A 16,103-nucleotide genomic window follows, 5' to 3' on the forward strand; every position below is an offset into this window, starting at 1 on the left:
ACTGCCGGCACTCGGCACTCTCCCCCTCCCCGATGCTTTAATCACATTTTCAATTCAAATCTGCTGCTATTTGATCCCCCGGGGGTGGCAGCGGGGAGGAAGGGGGATATTTTTAGCTGTGCTTAAAGCTGCCGGGGGGCGGAGGGAGATCTCGCAGGTTGCTGTGGCCGAGAAGAGTTGGAAGGGATTCCCCCCACACCTCCCTTTCTTTTTTTTCCCTCCTCTTCCTCCTCCTCCTCCTCCTCGTTGCACATCTGAGGGCGGCAGCGGGCTGGCTCTCCCCTCCCGGAGGTCGCCTTTGTTTTCCCCGTGTCGCTTCTCCCGAGCAGCCGAGGGGGCGGGAGGGGGCCGGGGCTGTGCCGGGCTGGGCTGTGCCGGGCTGGGCTGGACCGGCCGCCCCTTCTCCTCCTCGCCCGCCGGAGCTCGCCGAGTTGGTGCCGTTTCCCCGGGCATTTCCACTTTCCCCCCGCCCCGGGGCTGAGCCGCCGCCGCCCCCCGGGACCCCCATGGCACCGCCGCGATGTTCGTGTCCCGGCTCCTGGATTTCCAGAAGACGCGCTACGCCAGGTAAATCCCTCGGTGCGGCGGTCCCCGACCCCCGGTGCTCGCGGAGACCCCGGACAGCCCCAACCCCTCCCCGTGCTCGGCTGCGCTGGGATGGAGCCCGAAAGGATTTTCCGAAGCTGCCGAGTGCCTCGAAGCACAGGGGAAGTGAGGGCTGGGCTTTCGGCTACCTGCTTCTCTGCATCCCTAAAGGATTCTCAGCATCCTTGGGAGCCTTCGTTGCCTTTCGCTGGGTCTAACTTCACCGCGGCTCTTCCGCTGCCGGGGGAGCAGGATCCTGCCTTCCCGATGGAACAGAGCCTAACGCTGGCTCCGAACCCCCCGTGGAGGGACCAGCGTGGTCCAGGGTCCCGCTGCACCCAGGTGAAACCCCCTCGGGGTGGCTCTCCCAGCCTGGACCCGCAGGTTCAACAGGGTTCCCATGGGATGCACCGGCGGTGGATCCTTCTCTCCTTCCATGAAACCCCCAGGGAGGTTTACCAGCAGCAGCCGGGACTTGTTTTAAAAGCTCAGGTGTAGCAGGAAACCTCACGGTGTTACCTGTGCAGGGGGAAACCTGAGGATTGCTGAGCGCAGGTCAAGGGGCACTTGGCCACACGCGCTGCTGCGGGATCAGATGTGGCCTTTAGGAAGGAGCTGGCAGGTGACACGGGGACATCCTCCGGGTGGCCGGGATGAGTCAGATGGCACCGGGTGCTGCACAGATGGGGTCCAGGGGGCTGCTGGGGGTGCTCAGCTTTGCACCGAGGACAGGCTTTGCTCCCAACTCCCTGGGATTGTGGTGGGAGTGTTTTTCTGCCTGTGTAGGGTCCCACGGGCTGGCACGGCTTCTGGAGGCACTGAGCTCTGTGCTGCCACTTCCAGTGGTCCTGTTAGGGGCAGATACCAGAGAAAAGCTTGTGTGAAAAGAAATGGTGATGGTGTTTCTCACCTGCTCCAGGCAGGATGATCCCTGAGGGATGTTTGTCTGGCCTGGGTAAGGACAGGAAACGATCCTCCAACCCCCTCCAGCCATCAGCTCCTTTACTTCCAGGTGTCCCATGGGGAAAATCCATGTTTACATCTCCAAAACCTGCCTGAAACGTGGCCACTTGCTCAAAGATGGTTTTGATGCTGTAGCTGCCTCCTGATAACCTTTGCTTGGGGCAGGGCAGTAGGCACCCAGCAGATCTGCGCAATGTGCCTGGTACAAAACCCTGTGAAAATGGAGAATTCAAGACTCCCTCCCCCTCCAGCCCCCCTCAGTTGGCATGCAAAGGACAGAACTGGGGGAAATGGAGCTGAGCAAAGCTCTGGACCACCCAGAGCAGGAGGCAAACCATACCTTTACCCCATGGCAAGGATGCAGAAGCTCTTTGGGAACTGGGGAGCAGATCAGGGGCTGCTCCACTGATATCACTCTCCCCCAGCAGAACCCATCTGCCAGCCTGTTGCTTGATTTATCCTGAATCAGGATGCTCCAGCCTTGTTGTGGTCCTTTCTGGAGACAACTTGTTCAATAGGATGAGGCATTACAGAGAGCCTTCCAGGGATGGTGCCCACATGCAGGGTAGGGACAGTGGGGCACGTAAGGGTCAGATCCACAGGGAATCCTCCAGCTCTCACTGTGTGCCAGGGCTGGATGGGGAGCAGCAGGAGGATAAGGGCTTGGCTCCCTTGGCTTTCACCCCAAGAAAGCCACCAGCATGTGATGCTAACCCAGGGCTTCCTGTATCATCACAGATATCCTCTTAGCCCAGTGCTCAAAAATAACAGTGGGATAATCCCCGTCCTCCCCTCACTCTGTGCACACCAGCTCTGCTCTCCATGGAAATGCTCTGCTGGAGCATATCCCAAAAGAAACCCTAAAGCTGCTTCTCCCTTTGTGCCAGGGATGCTCTTTCAGCTGAGCTCTGAGGTGGGAATTGGGGTGAGCAGAAGCCAGGGGACCCATGGTAGCATGTATCCTTCAAGGCAGCAGAAGCACCTCAAATCCTATGTTCAGTTTTCACTGCAGGAAAGATGTTGGGGGGCTGGAGCAGGTCCAGAGAAGGATAATGGAGCATAACTCTGATAAGGAGCTGCTGAGGGAGCTGTGGGGGTCTCAGCTTGGAGAAAAGGAGGCTCGGAGGGAATTTCTCACTGACCACAATTCCCTGACAGGAGTGCAGCCAGGTCAGGCTCTGCTCCCAGGGAACAAGGGACAGGAAAAGACAAAAACAGGCTCAAGCTGCACGAGGGGAAGTTTAGATTGGACATGAGGAAAGATTAAAACAGGCTGCTTAGGGAAGTGACTGAATCCCTGGAAGTTTTCAAAAACACATATGGATGTGGCACCTGGGGACGTGGTTTAGGGGTGAACATGGCAGTGCTTGGCTAATGGTTGGACTCTATCTTAGAGGTCTTGTCCAACCTTAACAATTCTATGATTCCATCTTGCAACATGTTTTCAGAGAACGTGGCCTTGTTTATGTTGTTCCTTGAAGAAACAAAAAATATCAAAGTTTTTCTTGTGGTGGAAAAGCCTGGAACAGGCTTCATTTTTCATGTCATCTTATCTAACTTTGAGCGAGGATCAAGAAAGGAGGAACTTGGCCATTGATACACCCACCACAAGGAATAAATAAAACGCAGCCTGGTGATGAAAGACCTGTTGTGTGAGAACAAAGAGATGCAAAGCAGTGATCAATGTGGGAACATTCTGTGAACTGCCAGGAGAAAACTCAGGGCTGGAGGGGCACTAGGCTGTCTCTAAACACCTCCTGGCAGGGAAGGGCTGTCACCGTGGTGGGAGCAGGGTGCAGGGCAGTGCCATTTGAGCACACTGAGGTTATAAATGAGAAACTCCGTGGTTTCTGCTCTGCTGTGGGGCCCAGGAGGATCTTCCATCACTGACACCGTGGGGAAATGGAGTTTCAAAGCACGGTTGCTGCAAGGCTTTCCCTGTCACTCACAATCTGCACCCTGACAAGCAATATCCATCTCCTGCCTGACAGGCCAAGTTTAACCACAACACCAGCACGGCACAAACTGTGAGCAGATGTGATTCCTCCTGCTTTATCCAACCACCAGAGGATTATTCCTCCATTCCCCCTCCACTCTTCCAGCTCACCAAAACGGTGCTGGGTCCCTCCCAGACCAACATATCAGACCAAACTGCATCTTCATCGCTGGGCTCATTGGTCAGGTTACACTGACCTGGTAACCAAACCCTCCTTGCACCTCACCACCAGCTTTGACCCCATTTTGGCCCAGTTTTAACTCAAACTTGCTCTGGTCCTTCCTGCCCAGGTAGCTCAGCCATGGGGCTGAGTATCTCCCTCTGGGGACACTGAATGCTTCCCAGACTTTGGCCATCCAGAGCTGTAATTGGAAGGAAACATGATTAATCAGGGAGCTGCTGTATCCGGCCAGTTTCAGCATCTCTGGAGCAGCAGTGGAGAAGGCTTTGCTGGGATCTGCAGGGCACTGAATCATCCTCACAAACTGATAGCAGCTCCTTTGATTTGTTCATGTGAAAGGCTCTAAATCGTACTGTGTTTGCTTGGCTTGCCCTGCATGGAATAACACAAAGAGGAGCAGATGGGAAAATCCACATTGATGTCTCAGCCCAGCAGCAGGGGCCTCTGTGGGGGTCTCTGTAGGTGCATGGTCCAGGCTTGTCCTCACTTCCCTGTGCCTGCAATGCAAGCATTGCCACCCCCTCACCAGCACGAGGGCATGGGGGTCTGAATTCTATACTTGCTCAAACCCAATGAATTTGAGGAAAGGCAGCTGGGAAGACCTTCCTTGTTTCTCCCTGCGCCTGTAATTATTGAGCAAGGAGATATTCATCAGCTATTCCAGCATCTCTGGCCAAGACAGGAAGAGCAGAACCAGCAGGAATAGGACAAATAGGAAATCTTGGGGTGCTCAGATTCCAAACACAAGGAAACCAATGCCAGGCTGACAGCCTGGACAGAGCAATCACATTGGGAAGACCTGTTCCCCATTGCTTTGCCATGAAAACATGAGCAGCCCTCGCCTGCTCTCACACACTCCAAGATGCTTTCCAAGAACTCTGCTTCCCAGCAAAGCCCACATGGGATGAAGCAGTGAGGAGGGAAATACTTTCAGTGTTGATACCACGGCCTGAAGCTCCTCGAGAGGCAGGGGCTGCTCACCTGGCAGGGACCAGCCCTATCAAGACCTGGAAGTCTGTCCCCAGCTGAGCAGACAGACCTCCCTGAAAGGCACTGCTCCAAGAGATGGAGAGGCCCCCAAAATGCCTGGGAAAACCAGGATCAAGCTGATCCATCCAACCAATTCCATCCTGTTTCTTCGTGGGGCCAGGTTGACTCAGATACCATCTTAAAATGGCATCAGTAGGAGTTACCTCATGTAGCTCAGGGTGCATAATTGAAGCCAGATATTTGGAAAGCTGCAAGCTCTCAGAGCAGCATTTTTGATGGAATATCCACTCAAACTGCCCCATTCCATCCTCTGCAAGGGTTGGAGCACCCAGCAGAACAGGCTCAGGTGGGGACCACTACACTGAAGGTGTACATAAGTGGGCAAACCAAACCCCATGCCTTGTGCTTCTGGGGGAAGGATGGTCTCTTGGCTGCCTGGGAAACACATGATCTTTCCCCTCCTTCAGCTGGTGTTGGATATCAGCCTGATGTGATTCTTTGGCACAGTTTGATGTGTCCAGCTTCACGAGGTAGCAGCCAACACAACCCATGGGAAATTCAAGCCATTGCCCAGCAGGGCAGGTCAGTGACTGTGAGAAATGGGGCTGTGCCAGGACTGGTCCCAGGTTCCTCTCCCCTCCTCCTCCCTTCCCACACCCCCAGCTCCACAGCGAGACAAAGCCATGCCAACAAGTACAATTGCCAAAGAAAGGAAGGGAAAAGAGCACAACTTATTCCAGTCCTTCACTCCTGAGGGGTGCCTGGCTGTAGCTGCACGAGGAGTTTTGTTGAGTCTGCGGAGATGTTGCTGCCAGGGGAAGGATGCTCAGGGCTGGGTCTGAGAAAGGCAGAGGAGACATGGCCAAACACACAGACCAGTTCTCTCCAGGTGTGACAAACTCAACATTTTCATGCAGTGGGAGTCCAGAGCCTGATGGGTTCTCTGTGATAACACTGCAACCTCTCCTGATAACATGATACCAGAGGTGTCTTATTCCTGGTGGATGAGTCAGATACCACTGAGTTGAGCCAAGCAGTGCTGACCTTCAGGAGAATTTGGAGTCAACTCTGTGCTCCTGTTCAAGTTTACAGTCCAGGTTTGCTGCTGCTGAGGAAAGGATCTTATGCTGAAGGAGATCATCAGGTCAGAGAGTTGCCTCCTCTCTGTGCTGAGCAGCACTGGCTGGCACAGCAGAATTAGACACAACTCTGCTCGCTCTTGTAAGTAATACTAATGGAAATCTTACTATCTGCATGCTTGGCTGGTGAAATACATGATTTCCCTTCTGTGCCTTTGCTGTCCAGAGGCATTTGCTGAATAATTTACAGATATGATTTGTACTTGAGCAGCATCTGGGAATCCCAAATGAAAGCCTGGCTGTGTCTCTCAGGCCATGCTGTGGGGAGATTTTATGAACCTGGACATGGTCACCTGCCCATGCACTTTACAGTCACTGCCAGGGTTAGAAGCTGGGAAATCTCCAGCCCTCAAAACTACTGAAATCTTCTGCCAGCAGGCACAGGATCCAGTGGTCACGCTCACTCCTACCCACCTTGGGCTGTTGCAGTTAAACAGGATTTATCCCACTAACTCCTTGCTCGAGGCAAGGCAGCAAGGAACATGCACAATGACTTTCCAAACAAGAAATTAATGAATAATAGAGGATTTGCAGTTCTGGAAACTGTCCTTCCAACATTTACAAAACACCTGGGACATCAGAGTCATTTTGTGACTAATCAGCTGTTGTTGGATGTCTCATGAGTACCAAATGAAACAAAAAGTCCCAGCTCAGAAAGTAATTTCGGAAACACTCACCAATCCCATCTGTTGTGAATAAACAAACAGCTCTGCTGTGGTTGCAGGGTCATGAATTGCCTTGGAAGAGTTAGAGATACCATCTACATGGAGGGCTGGGGAGAAAAATGTCTCTGTCCAGAGGGGATGTGGACAGTTAGCGCCTTGTTGGGAATTACTGCTGAGTTTCCACCACCAACCAAGCCCTGATGGGTGTATATGGGCTCTTGTGGGTGCAGAAATGGTCAATGCCTGCATCCAGCCTGGCTGGGAGCCTCCCGTGCTCATCCCTGCTAGGATGAGGAGCAAGAAAAGGATTATGTATGCCCTTGGTATGCTCAGGGGAAGAACAGCATATTCCCTCCTGCACCCTGATGTGTCATGGGATTGCCTCCTCTGTCCCTTCTCAGGGGACATCTGTGCCTGTGGCTCAGAGCCAGGTGCGACACGGACCTGGCTGAGCACCGTCTGGGAGCATCTCTAAGTCAGCAGCAGCACTTGCTCAGGACATGCAGGTTGTGGAGTGCCAAGGGATGCTCTACAGCCAGCCCAAGCTGGTCACACATGCCAGAGTGCTGGGGATGAGCAAAACTGGGATGGGAGGCATGAGGTGATGGATGATGATCTGATCTGCCTTTTTGGACTCGCTTTGTGGAAGCAAGGCTTGCACCAGGGAAATCTGGCCGGGTTACTCCAGAAATTTGATGATCTGCTAATTTACCCATGAGAAAGGTAGGGAGATGCTGGCTTAGATAAAAAGCCTTCCATTTCCTGCTCCCTATCCAAGCTGCCAGCTCCAGGATCCCTGACCAAAGAAAACACTGAGTTGTCCTGCTCCATCAGCCCTCCTGCCCCTCTCCTCTGGGTTGGGCTGGAGTCACAAGAGGAGCCCATGGACATGCCTGCCCCATCTCCCCTGGCCCCAGGAGCTGACCCCTAAGCTTCCAGCAGGCACAGCTCAGCTCTGCAAAGCAGGAGCACCATATTGTGTGTGGGAGCATGCAGGCACTGAGCAATGGGCATGGAAGGGAGGTTTCAGCTCCCAGCAGGTGCCACGCAGCCACGCACATGCCCGTGTGGGTGGCTCTGCAGATGGCAGTGCCAGGCAGCATTTGCCTTGGTGTTTGTGCTTCCCAGTGGCAAATATTCCCATGTCAAGGGGTAGGAAGGAAAAGCAGGATTTTTCCTGCTCCTGGGCTGGATAAAGCAGTAAAGTCTGGGGGATCTCCAGGACTCAGGGTGGGCCATGGGTGTTTCCTCGTGGTCCTGTGCTTTCTGAGCCCTGTGATTGTAGTTGTGTGCTGTACATAAACAGCAACCAGGCTCCATGCCAGCACGCACAACTCCCCAGGACTGAGCTAATTACAAACCACAGAGGAGCTCAAGGGATTGAAGCCTCTTACCAGGGATGCATCTGGAGCTTTACCAGATTCCGGATCAGAGGCAGAGCACTTGCCAAGCCCCAGCTTACGGGGATGCCACCACAGCAGCTCCCACGTGAGCCCCAGGACCAAGCCCTGACATCTGTGGAGGGTGTGCAGCCTCGGGGCTATCAGACCAAACCCAGGACACGCATTGAAGAGTCAGAGGCCAGTGTGCCCTACAGGGACACATCTGCTCCATCACTGGCACCTCAGGCATCACAACACTTGTTTTACCAAGGGACAGCCCCAGAAGGACTTACCACCACTGCTGATCAACCTCCAGCTAATTCTTCCTCAAGCATTTCTCTCTGGCCACCCTCAGGATCTTCCCCTATTACTTTAAAAGCAGCTGTGACATCCAGTCACAAGAGGAAGGAGCAACCAGATCCCAAGAACTGCCCAGCAGGGAGCCTAGCTTGGAAAAGCCCCAGCTCCTCGAGCAGGAGGGTGGATGCACAGCCAATCCATCTCCACAGGCTTTAGGGCAATTCCTGAGCAAGCCCAGCCCTTTTATAAGCCATTTGTAGGTGAAACCTGTAGAGGTGAGCTGCTCTGGGGAGATTTGTATCACCTGGGATAACCTTGCACTTGCTGACTGCTCCTTTGTTCCTGTGGCACCCAGCCCACAGTGCACAGACACATGCACAGCCTGATTTATGGCAGGGCTGGACCAGCTCTTTCAAGAGCAAAAGCCCAGCCCACACCTCCCCATCCACATCTTAGTGATGATTTTATACCCTCCTCACATTATCCACCCACTGGCTTGCCTAAAGGATGTCAGAGTTATTATCCTCACTTGGAGAGAAGGGAAAGGGGACTGAGAGGGACATGAAGAGATGTGGCAGAGGCCAACCTGCCTCTGGGAAGGAACTGTGTCAAAGACAAGGCTAAACTCCATCTGTTAGGAACTGCAGGTTTGGGTCTCTTTTGGGGCTGTTCCCCTCACATGTGCAGCTTTCCTGCAAGTGTCCCATGGCTCTGCTTGTGTGAGTGTGTGGTGACCATGGAGTGACTCATTCAGGTTCTTTTGGTGCCCTCAGGAGAGCTCAGATGGCCCCATGTAAGCCCTCCTGAGGAATAATTTAACTATATCCCCTTCTTACCTTCTTCCCACCCAGGCAAAGCAAGAGCCAGGCAGATCTGCATGATTTTTGAGGTTGGGGTTTTGTTCTTGGATAAAAGTCTTTTAAAAACTCAGTAAAAACCCCTAAAGCTATATTAAAAAAAATAATAAAACCAAAATTAAAAAAAAAAACAACAAAACAAAACAAAACAACAACCAGAAAACAAACAGCCAACCCAAGAGAGTGGGAGAAAGAGCAGGAGAAAGGAACAGGCCTGGGAAGCCAGCCCTGCACTTTGCCCTGGCGCCCAGGGACAAGGGACTCTTTGTTTCCCTGGCCAGAGCTTGCTGTACTGGCCCTTTTCAGGCTCCCTCCCTGGGAAAGGGGCCAGGGGAAAGCAGGCACAAGGCAAAAACCCTGGGGTTGCTGTGAATAACCCCTGGTCAGACCCTCAGCAGCCTCCCCTCTTCATACAGCCAGTTGTAGGGAGTCTGCCAGGAACAGCACTGGGAAGAGGAGGTGCCCGGGAACCCTTTGGCTCCCTGCTTCCCACACACCATCCCTGAAAATGAACATGCTCCTGTTCCTGCTGAGCAGGAGTCTTTGAACTTCTCTGTGTCTTTTGGACTTCGCCATCCCGAAGCACCTGCTGAACTGCACTGGAGCACCCAGGTGTGTAAACACCTGCTCGTGGCTTCCTGGAGCCGAGAATCACGAGTGCTCTTCCCAAGTGTATCCATCTGTCTGTCCAGGCTGGAGCTGTGGTTTGAGGCTGGTTCTGCACATTGGTATGGCAGCTGTCTGAAGGCTGGGAATGCTGCAGGGCTCCCTGTGCCCTGCCCTACACCCATGCCAGAGTGCACAGGGATGACACGAGCTGGTCCATAAAATCCCAGGAGAGTAGGGGAGGAAATGGCCTCTGCACCCCTGGGAAATAAGGTGCAGCCAGGGACTTATCCTGCCTTGCCAGGAGATGTGCAAACACCAGCTACTCCCATTTCTACAGAGCATGGAGAACCACAGAAATGTGCCAAATTAGCCCCAAAACAAAATGCACATCCTAAAAGTGGGGGTCAGGCTGAGCCAGCACTGTGCAGCCAGGTCCCACATCTGTGATGCTCTATTTCCCACCATCCACAGGATGATGCTTACTAGAAAGCAGGACAGGAAAATAAGAGCAATCTCTCCCTGGGTTTAAAAAAAAAAAAAAAAAGGATCCCCCTCAAGATTCTTGTCCCTGTGGGAAAAGCAGGAGTTTGTGGTGTCCCACACCAGCATAGCTCTAGGCTTCAGGAGCATAAATGCTCTTCAACCTCATTACATAGGGATGGCTTGTGTGGTCCTTCCCAGATTCTCTACCTCTGTACCAGAGCTAGGGAGGATATTTGCACCCCACGGACACCTTCCCAAAAGGTTTGGGTGCTCCCCAGGCCTGGGGAGAGGGCTGTGGAATTAGTTCCGTGTTGCTGCTCTGAAAAGCACCAGCCAGAGCAGAGGGGAGATGGAGCAGGCTTTGTTAAAATCAATAAATTCAAGGAAAAGGCCTTGAACGTGTTTCCTCAGCAACTGTGACGTCATGTGGATGTCTGGCCTCCCCTTCTTCCCCCTCCTTCTTATTATTAAAAGGGAAAATAAAGGGAAGCAGACAGTGAAGGGGAGCTGGGGACAGTCTCCTGGCAACGCTGGGGACAGTAATGTCCTCCTGCCAGGGGACGTGGCTCCAGCACAGGCAGCCCTGCCAGGCCTTGTGGCTGGACTGGCAGGATGGGGAGGGCATCCCTGGTGTCCCTGGGGTGGAGGTGACAGTGCTCTGGGCACAACCATGTCCCCAGGGATGCCCAGCTTCTTCCCAGCCCTGCTGAGCCCCAATTTACCCCGTGTGAGTCCTTGGTGAGCAGAGCAGTGGGAGCTTGGCTGCTCCATTCCCCCTCTTAATTCCAGACATTTTTTGGTGATGAGGACCATGAATCTCTTCCCACCATGCCAGGGTCTGGCAGGAGGTATGGCAGGGCAGGGGCTGGGAACAGGGCCCCTCTGTGGGTTGTCACTGTCACCTGCTGGGGTGCCCCTCACCCTGCTGGGGCTGCACAATTCCCCCCACACCAAATCCTTGTCATTTGAACTATTTAATCCATCGTGGCTCAGTTTTAGCAGGCAGCAGCAGCCAGTGGCTGAGGCAGTGGGGCCAAGCAGGTGGAGATTGCAGAGGAGTCCACACAGGTGTGGGTGGCTTGGGGACAAGGAGAGGGGACTTTTCCTGCTTTTCCAAGCATCCTGGACTGAAGCATCACCCTATGCCCAGCAGCAAGGTCTTGCCAGCCCCTGAGCCACCCCTTTGCTGGGCACAACTTAGCTGTGAAACACCACAGATGGTGCTGGAACTGGGGGCAAACAGGGTCACAAAGCAATTAGCCCAGGTCCTGCCGAGCAGCCCCATGGCTTGACTCCACCATCCTGACCTGAGCCACAGCAGGAAAAGTCTTAAAAACCCTGATTCTCAGGACCAGGGAAGAAACCCTCTCCATTTCCCTGTTTCTCATTCCCTTTGCTGAGCCTCCACTGCTGTCTCCTGCCAGAAGAGGGTGGTGAATGAGACATTGCTCAGACCTGTTATCCTGGATGTACATTTAATTTGTTGTTACGTACCCAGCAATGGAGTGACATTTTTTTATCGCCGTGTGTTGGTCCAGCAGGGGAAATCTATACATTCCAGTGAATGCCAAGAGCAAACTGATGCCTCCTAAGACTAAAAGAAACAGAAATAAAGATGCAGGTTTCCAAGGGAGAGCAGTAGGCTTTCCCCCACAGCAATCTGCGTTGGGATGTGCAGCCCTGGGGGTATGCAGATGCTTCCCAGAAACCAAAGGCATTGCAAGGGTACCCTTTTTGGAACTGGGCATTCTGCTGTGACATGAAGGTGCCACTCCTGGATGAGTTGGGGTCCCACAGGTCTGCCTGCTACCCTGTGTTGTGGGGTAGTACCCCTGTGCCTTTGTTGCTGGGGCTCTCCCCATCTCTGCCTACAGCAATGGGCAGAGCTGCCTCCTGCCTCCTGCTCTCCAAGCAACAGCAGCTCCCAGGAGTTGCTTCAGCCTGAGCCATGGCTGAGCAGGACCTGGGGACCTGGCACGTGGGGACAGCCAGATGGACACACTGTGCTCTGGTGTCACTTCTGCAGGGCAGCTGGAGCAAAGCTAAGCCATGGTAGGGCTGCAGGGTGGGGGTGGCCCTGTGCAGACCCCTCCAGAAGGGTTTTGTTCCATCCCTGTCCCCTGAGTGTGTTTCTCTCCCTGCTTCTCACTGCAGGTTCATGAATCACCGTGTCCCATCCAACTGCAGGTACCAGCCCACGGAATATGAGCATGCAGCCAACTGTGCCACCCACGCTGTGAGTCCCTGTCCCTGGGTGAGGGAGGACGGTGCTCATCTCTCTGGGGATCCACTGAGGAACCTCAAGGGACACCTAAAAAAGTCTGCGTTCAGCCCTGGAGCAGTCACTGGGAGTCTGAGGACAGTGATGAGGCAAATGTGCCCCGTGTGCTCCTGGGGATTGGGATATTCTCCCTCCTCCTGCCCTGGGAAGTTGATATGCATCTGCCTTGCTCTCACTCACTGTGGCCCCATGTCCTGGGGAAGCTGGCTGTGGGCTTGGTGGGACAGGATTATTTTTAAAGCTCCATGAAAATGGACTGTTTCACAGCAAGGACTGTGACAGGAACCCATGGGGCTGCCTGTGTAGCAGTGGGAGGGACCTCTCCCCCCATCAGGGTTTCTTTTGGGAGCTGACAGTTCCCACTCTGAGTCCTGGGATATGACTCAGAGACAGCCATCCTCCATGTGCCTTCCTCCTCCCCACCTTCTGGACAAACTATTTTGGAGCTGCACCATGGAGGGAGGGATCCTGCCTGCCCCTTAAGGGTGGTAGCTTTGACCAGAAGGGAAAGAAACACCTAGAAAGAAAAGTTGAGGCTCCATTGTAGCTGCTCAGTGGAAATACAGAGAGCCAACAGCAGGTTTGCTTCCTCTTCCAGTTCTGGATCCTGCCCAGCATCCTCGGCAGCTCCATCCTCTACATCCTCTCTGATGACCAGTGGGAAACCATCTCAGCCTGGATCTATGGCTGTGGCTTGTCCAGCCTCTTCATCGTCTCCACCATCTTCCACACCATCTCCTGGAAGAAGAGGCATCTCAGGTATCATCCCTGATTGCTCAGGGCTTGGGAAGGGGGAGAGGGTCCAGATGCCCCCAGTGCTGTGACCCGTCTGTCCGTCCTGCAGGACTGTGGAGCACTGCCTGCACATGTTTGACAGGATGGTGATCTACTTCTTCATCGCTGCGTCCTACGCTCCCTGGTGAGTTTCTGGTGGCTGGGGGTCTTCACCTGGCCCCACTGAAGGGGGAAAAAATCATCCTGGTTCCAATAAATACAGTTTCCCTCTCTGGCTTTGATTCTTCTAGAGGGCACCCCTTACCCCTTTCCACAAAACCTTCACGTCCTATAGATTCCGAGCTCTTGAAGTTACAACTGGGAAGACCCTGTGGTGGGAGAGCCATGTGGGTGAGGGGGTGAGCCCAGTCCAGGGTGCTGCCCTAGAACTGCCTCACCACAGCCCTGGGTCTTGCAGGCTGAACCTGAGGGAGTTGGGTCCCTGGGCCTCCCACATGCGCTGGATCATCTGGATCATGGCATCCTTTGGGACTGTCTATGTTTTCTTCTTCCATGAGCGGTGAGTGCCTGCGCCCAGCCCCGAGCTTGTGGGTGTGTGGGACCCGGGACACGGAGCATGGACCTGCTGCCATGAGTTGCTTCCTCCACGTGGTGGCACCAAATAAAAAGCCAAAAGCCCCAAAAGTCCCACGTGCCAGGTCCCAAGCCAGTCCACACATGAGGTCGTGGGACCTGCTGTGATGGCACTGCCACCCCTTACCCTGCAGCGCTGCTGGGGAAATTACAAGTGTGAAACTGAACCTCCCTCTGTTCCTGCTCCAAGCTGCCTCTCTGTCTGCTGCAGGTACAAGCTGGTGGAGCTGGTGTGCTACGTTATCATGGGCTTCTTCCCCGCCTTGGTCATCCTCTCCATGGTAAGACCCTGCTGGGAAACTCTTGGGCTCAGTGTGAGGGACAAATCCCAGGAGGGATTTGAAAACCCAGAATGGTTTTTCTCTGGTGGGTTGGTGCAGTCTCCAGGCTTTGTGAGGGATAAAGAAATCCCTGATACAACGTGGCTCACCTTGGTTTTGCAGGTACTTTGGGTGCCTAGTAGGCACCACGTGCATTTCTCCCAGATCTCCTTCACGGGCTCTGTTGTTTGGAAATCGTAGGATCACAGAAGCATAAAATGGTCTGGTTTGAAGGGACCTTAAAGATGATCTAGTTCTATTTCTCCCAGGGCTGCTGGGTCCTTGCTGTCTTACTGGAGAGGAGGGGGTAGCAGAAGGCAGAGAAGTCCAGAGCTGCAGCTGGACAACATTTCTGGTCTGACTGGGGTGGTGGGGAAAGGGCGGACCCCCCTCTTGGCCTCACTGAGCATTGCCTGCTCCCAGCCCAATAGGGACGGCCTCCTGGAGCTGGTGTTTGGTGGGTTCTTCTACTGCCTGGGCATGGTGTTCTTCAAAAGCGACGGCCGCATCCCCTTCGCCCACGCCATCTGGCACCTCTTTGTGGCCATCGGAGCTGGCATCCACTACTATGCCATCTGGAGGTACCTCTACCGGCCCGGAGCGCTGAACACCAAAACCTCCCTCTAGAAGCCTTAAAGACATTGTTTGTGTCACCTGGCACGTGGGGGACACAGAGGGCGGCGGGGACACAGGCTGCCCCGTGGGATCACCCCAAACCACCCTCTTGCCCCGTGGACAGCAGCTGTGGGTGCCCTTCCTGCACAGACAGGAGAGCGCAGAGGTTGATTTTAAATATTTTTCTTTTTTAACCTTGGGAACTGTTTGGTTTTTTAGGCAAAAGTTTCAGAACATAGTGACTGACTGGGCTGCGGGTGATAACTGAGTGACCACTTGCTGGGAACTTCATTCACTCACCTGGTCTTGAACATCCCATGGGACTGGGAACCTTGGCCCTACATGCCCCTGGCTGACACCCTGGATTTGGCTACTGAGGGGACTGGAGGAGTCAGGATGAGGGCAGAGACCCAGTGGTGACACCCCTGCACCACCTGGACTAGCTCCTAAATCGTCCTAAGTCCTGTCAGCATTAACAGCTCCATCCCAAGTCCTTGAGGCAATGGTCCATACTCAACAAGCCTTACAAGAGATTGAAACTTGAATCTCTTTCAAGGGCATCCCAGCCCCTGAGCACTGGGAAGCCCTTCCTCTAAGCCAATATTAAGTGCACAACTCAGTACGTCCCTGGGATCCCCTAGTGACATTTTGTCCCTGGAGTGCTTGGTTGTCCTCTTGGTGCCAATGGCAGCCCGAAGCACGGCCCTGCTCCCAGGTCCTGCTGCACGTGTGCCTTCAGCAGGGAGCAGAGCTGGGATCCAGCTCCTGGCATCTCCCTGACTGGGGTCAGCCCATCCACTTCAGGGATTCCCTTTCTCCTCGAGGGAGAGAAGTGAATCTCCTTGGGCTGGGCTCATGGGGCTACCTGCCTTCTCTGCTCCCATTTTGCTGATGAACCTATTGTTCATCAGATTTAATTCCACTTTTGGAAAGATTTCTAGCATTTCCAGGATTGCTGCAGGGCAGGAATGCATCCACATGAAGCCTGGATGTGAGCTGTGACAGAGAGCTCAGTTTTTAAATGCCTAGCCATGGGCACACAGTGCTAACTCAGGCTAATGAGACATGGAACATCCATCCAGCTGCTGGGAGCAGCAGAATGGGAAAACCACACCTGATCATGGTCCCCAAACACTCTGGCAGAGCTGCTGGAGCCAGGAGGGTGTGGTGTATGCTGGGCTGTGCCTGCACCTTCCCCATCAAGAGTCAATTGCCCATCACCTCTTTTTGGCTTTTGATTAGTCACAGCTGCAGCCTCTGGCTGCAGAGATGTGGCAAGTGAAGGAGATTTATGGCCACCATCCCACACCTCCTGTTTCTCCAGCAGCATTCCAGGGAGCTGAGCAGAACTTAGGGCTCCCCAGCCTGT

General features: G+C 53.9%; 1 protein-coding gene across 1 annotated transcript; it reads left to right on the forward strand.

Annotated features, from left to right (window-relative positions):
* The first annotated feature begins 520 nt into the window (after positions 1–520).
* MMD2 (monocyte to macrophage differentiation associated 2) lies at positions 521–14,746 on the forward strand. The gene is made up of 7 exons (XM_062503867.1): positions 521–567; positions 12,305–12,386; positions 13,030–13,190; positions 13,276–13,350; positions 13,624–13,725; positions 14,011–14,080; positions 14,543–14,746. Exons 1-7 carry the CDS (start codon positions 521–523, stop codon positions 14,744–14,746), a joined length of 741 nt encoding a protein of 246 aa, XP_062359851.1.
* The last annotated feature ends 1,357 nt before the right edge of the window (positions 14,747–16,103 follow it).

This window comes from Cinclus cinclus, chromosome 16 (assembly GCF_963662255.1).
Source record: "Cinclus cinclus chromosome 16, bCinCin1.1, whole genome shotgun sequence".
NCBI lineage: Eukaryota > Metazoa > Chordata > Aves > Passeriformes > Cinclidae > Cinclus > Cinclus cinclus.

Bases quoted from the DNA above. Each gene is read 5' to 3' on its own strand.
- MMD2 (XM_062503867.1), top strand. From the start codon at position 521: ATGTTCGTGTCCCGGCTCCTGGATTTCCAGAAGACGCGCTACGCCAG. The intron at 12,387-13,029 runs GTGAGTCCCTGT...TTCCTCTTCCAG, and splicing joins CCAACTGTGCCACCCACGCT to TTCTGGATCCTGCCCAGCAT. The intron at 13,351-13,623 runs GTGAGTTTCTGG...TGGGTCTTGCAG, and splicing joins GCTGCGTCCTACGCTCCCTG to GCTGAACCTGAGGGAGTTGG.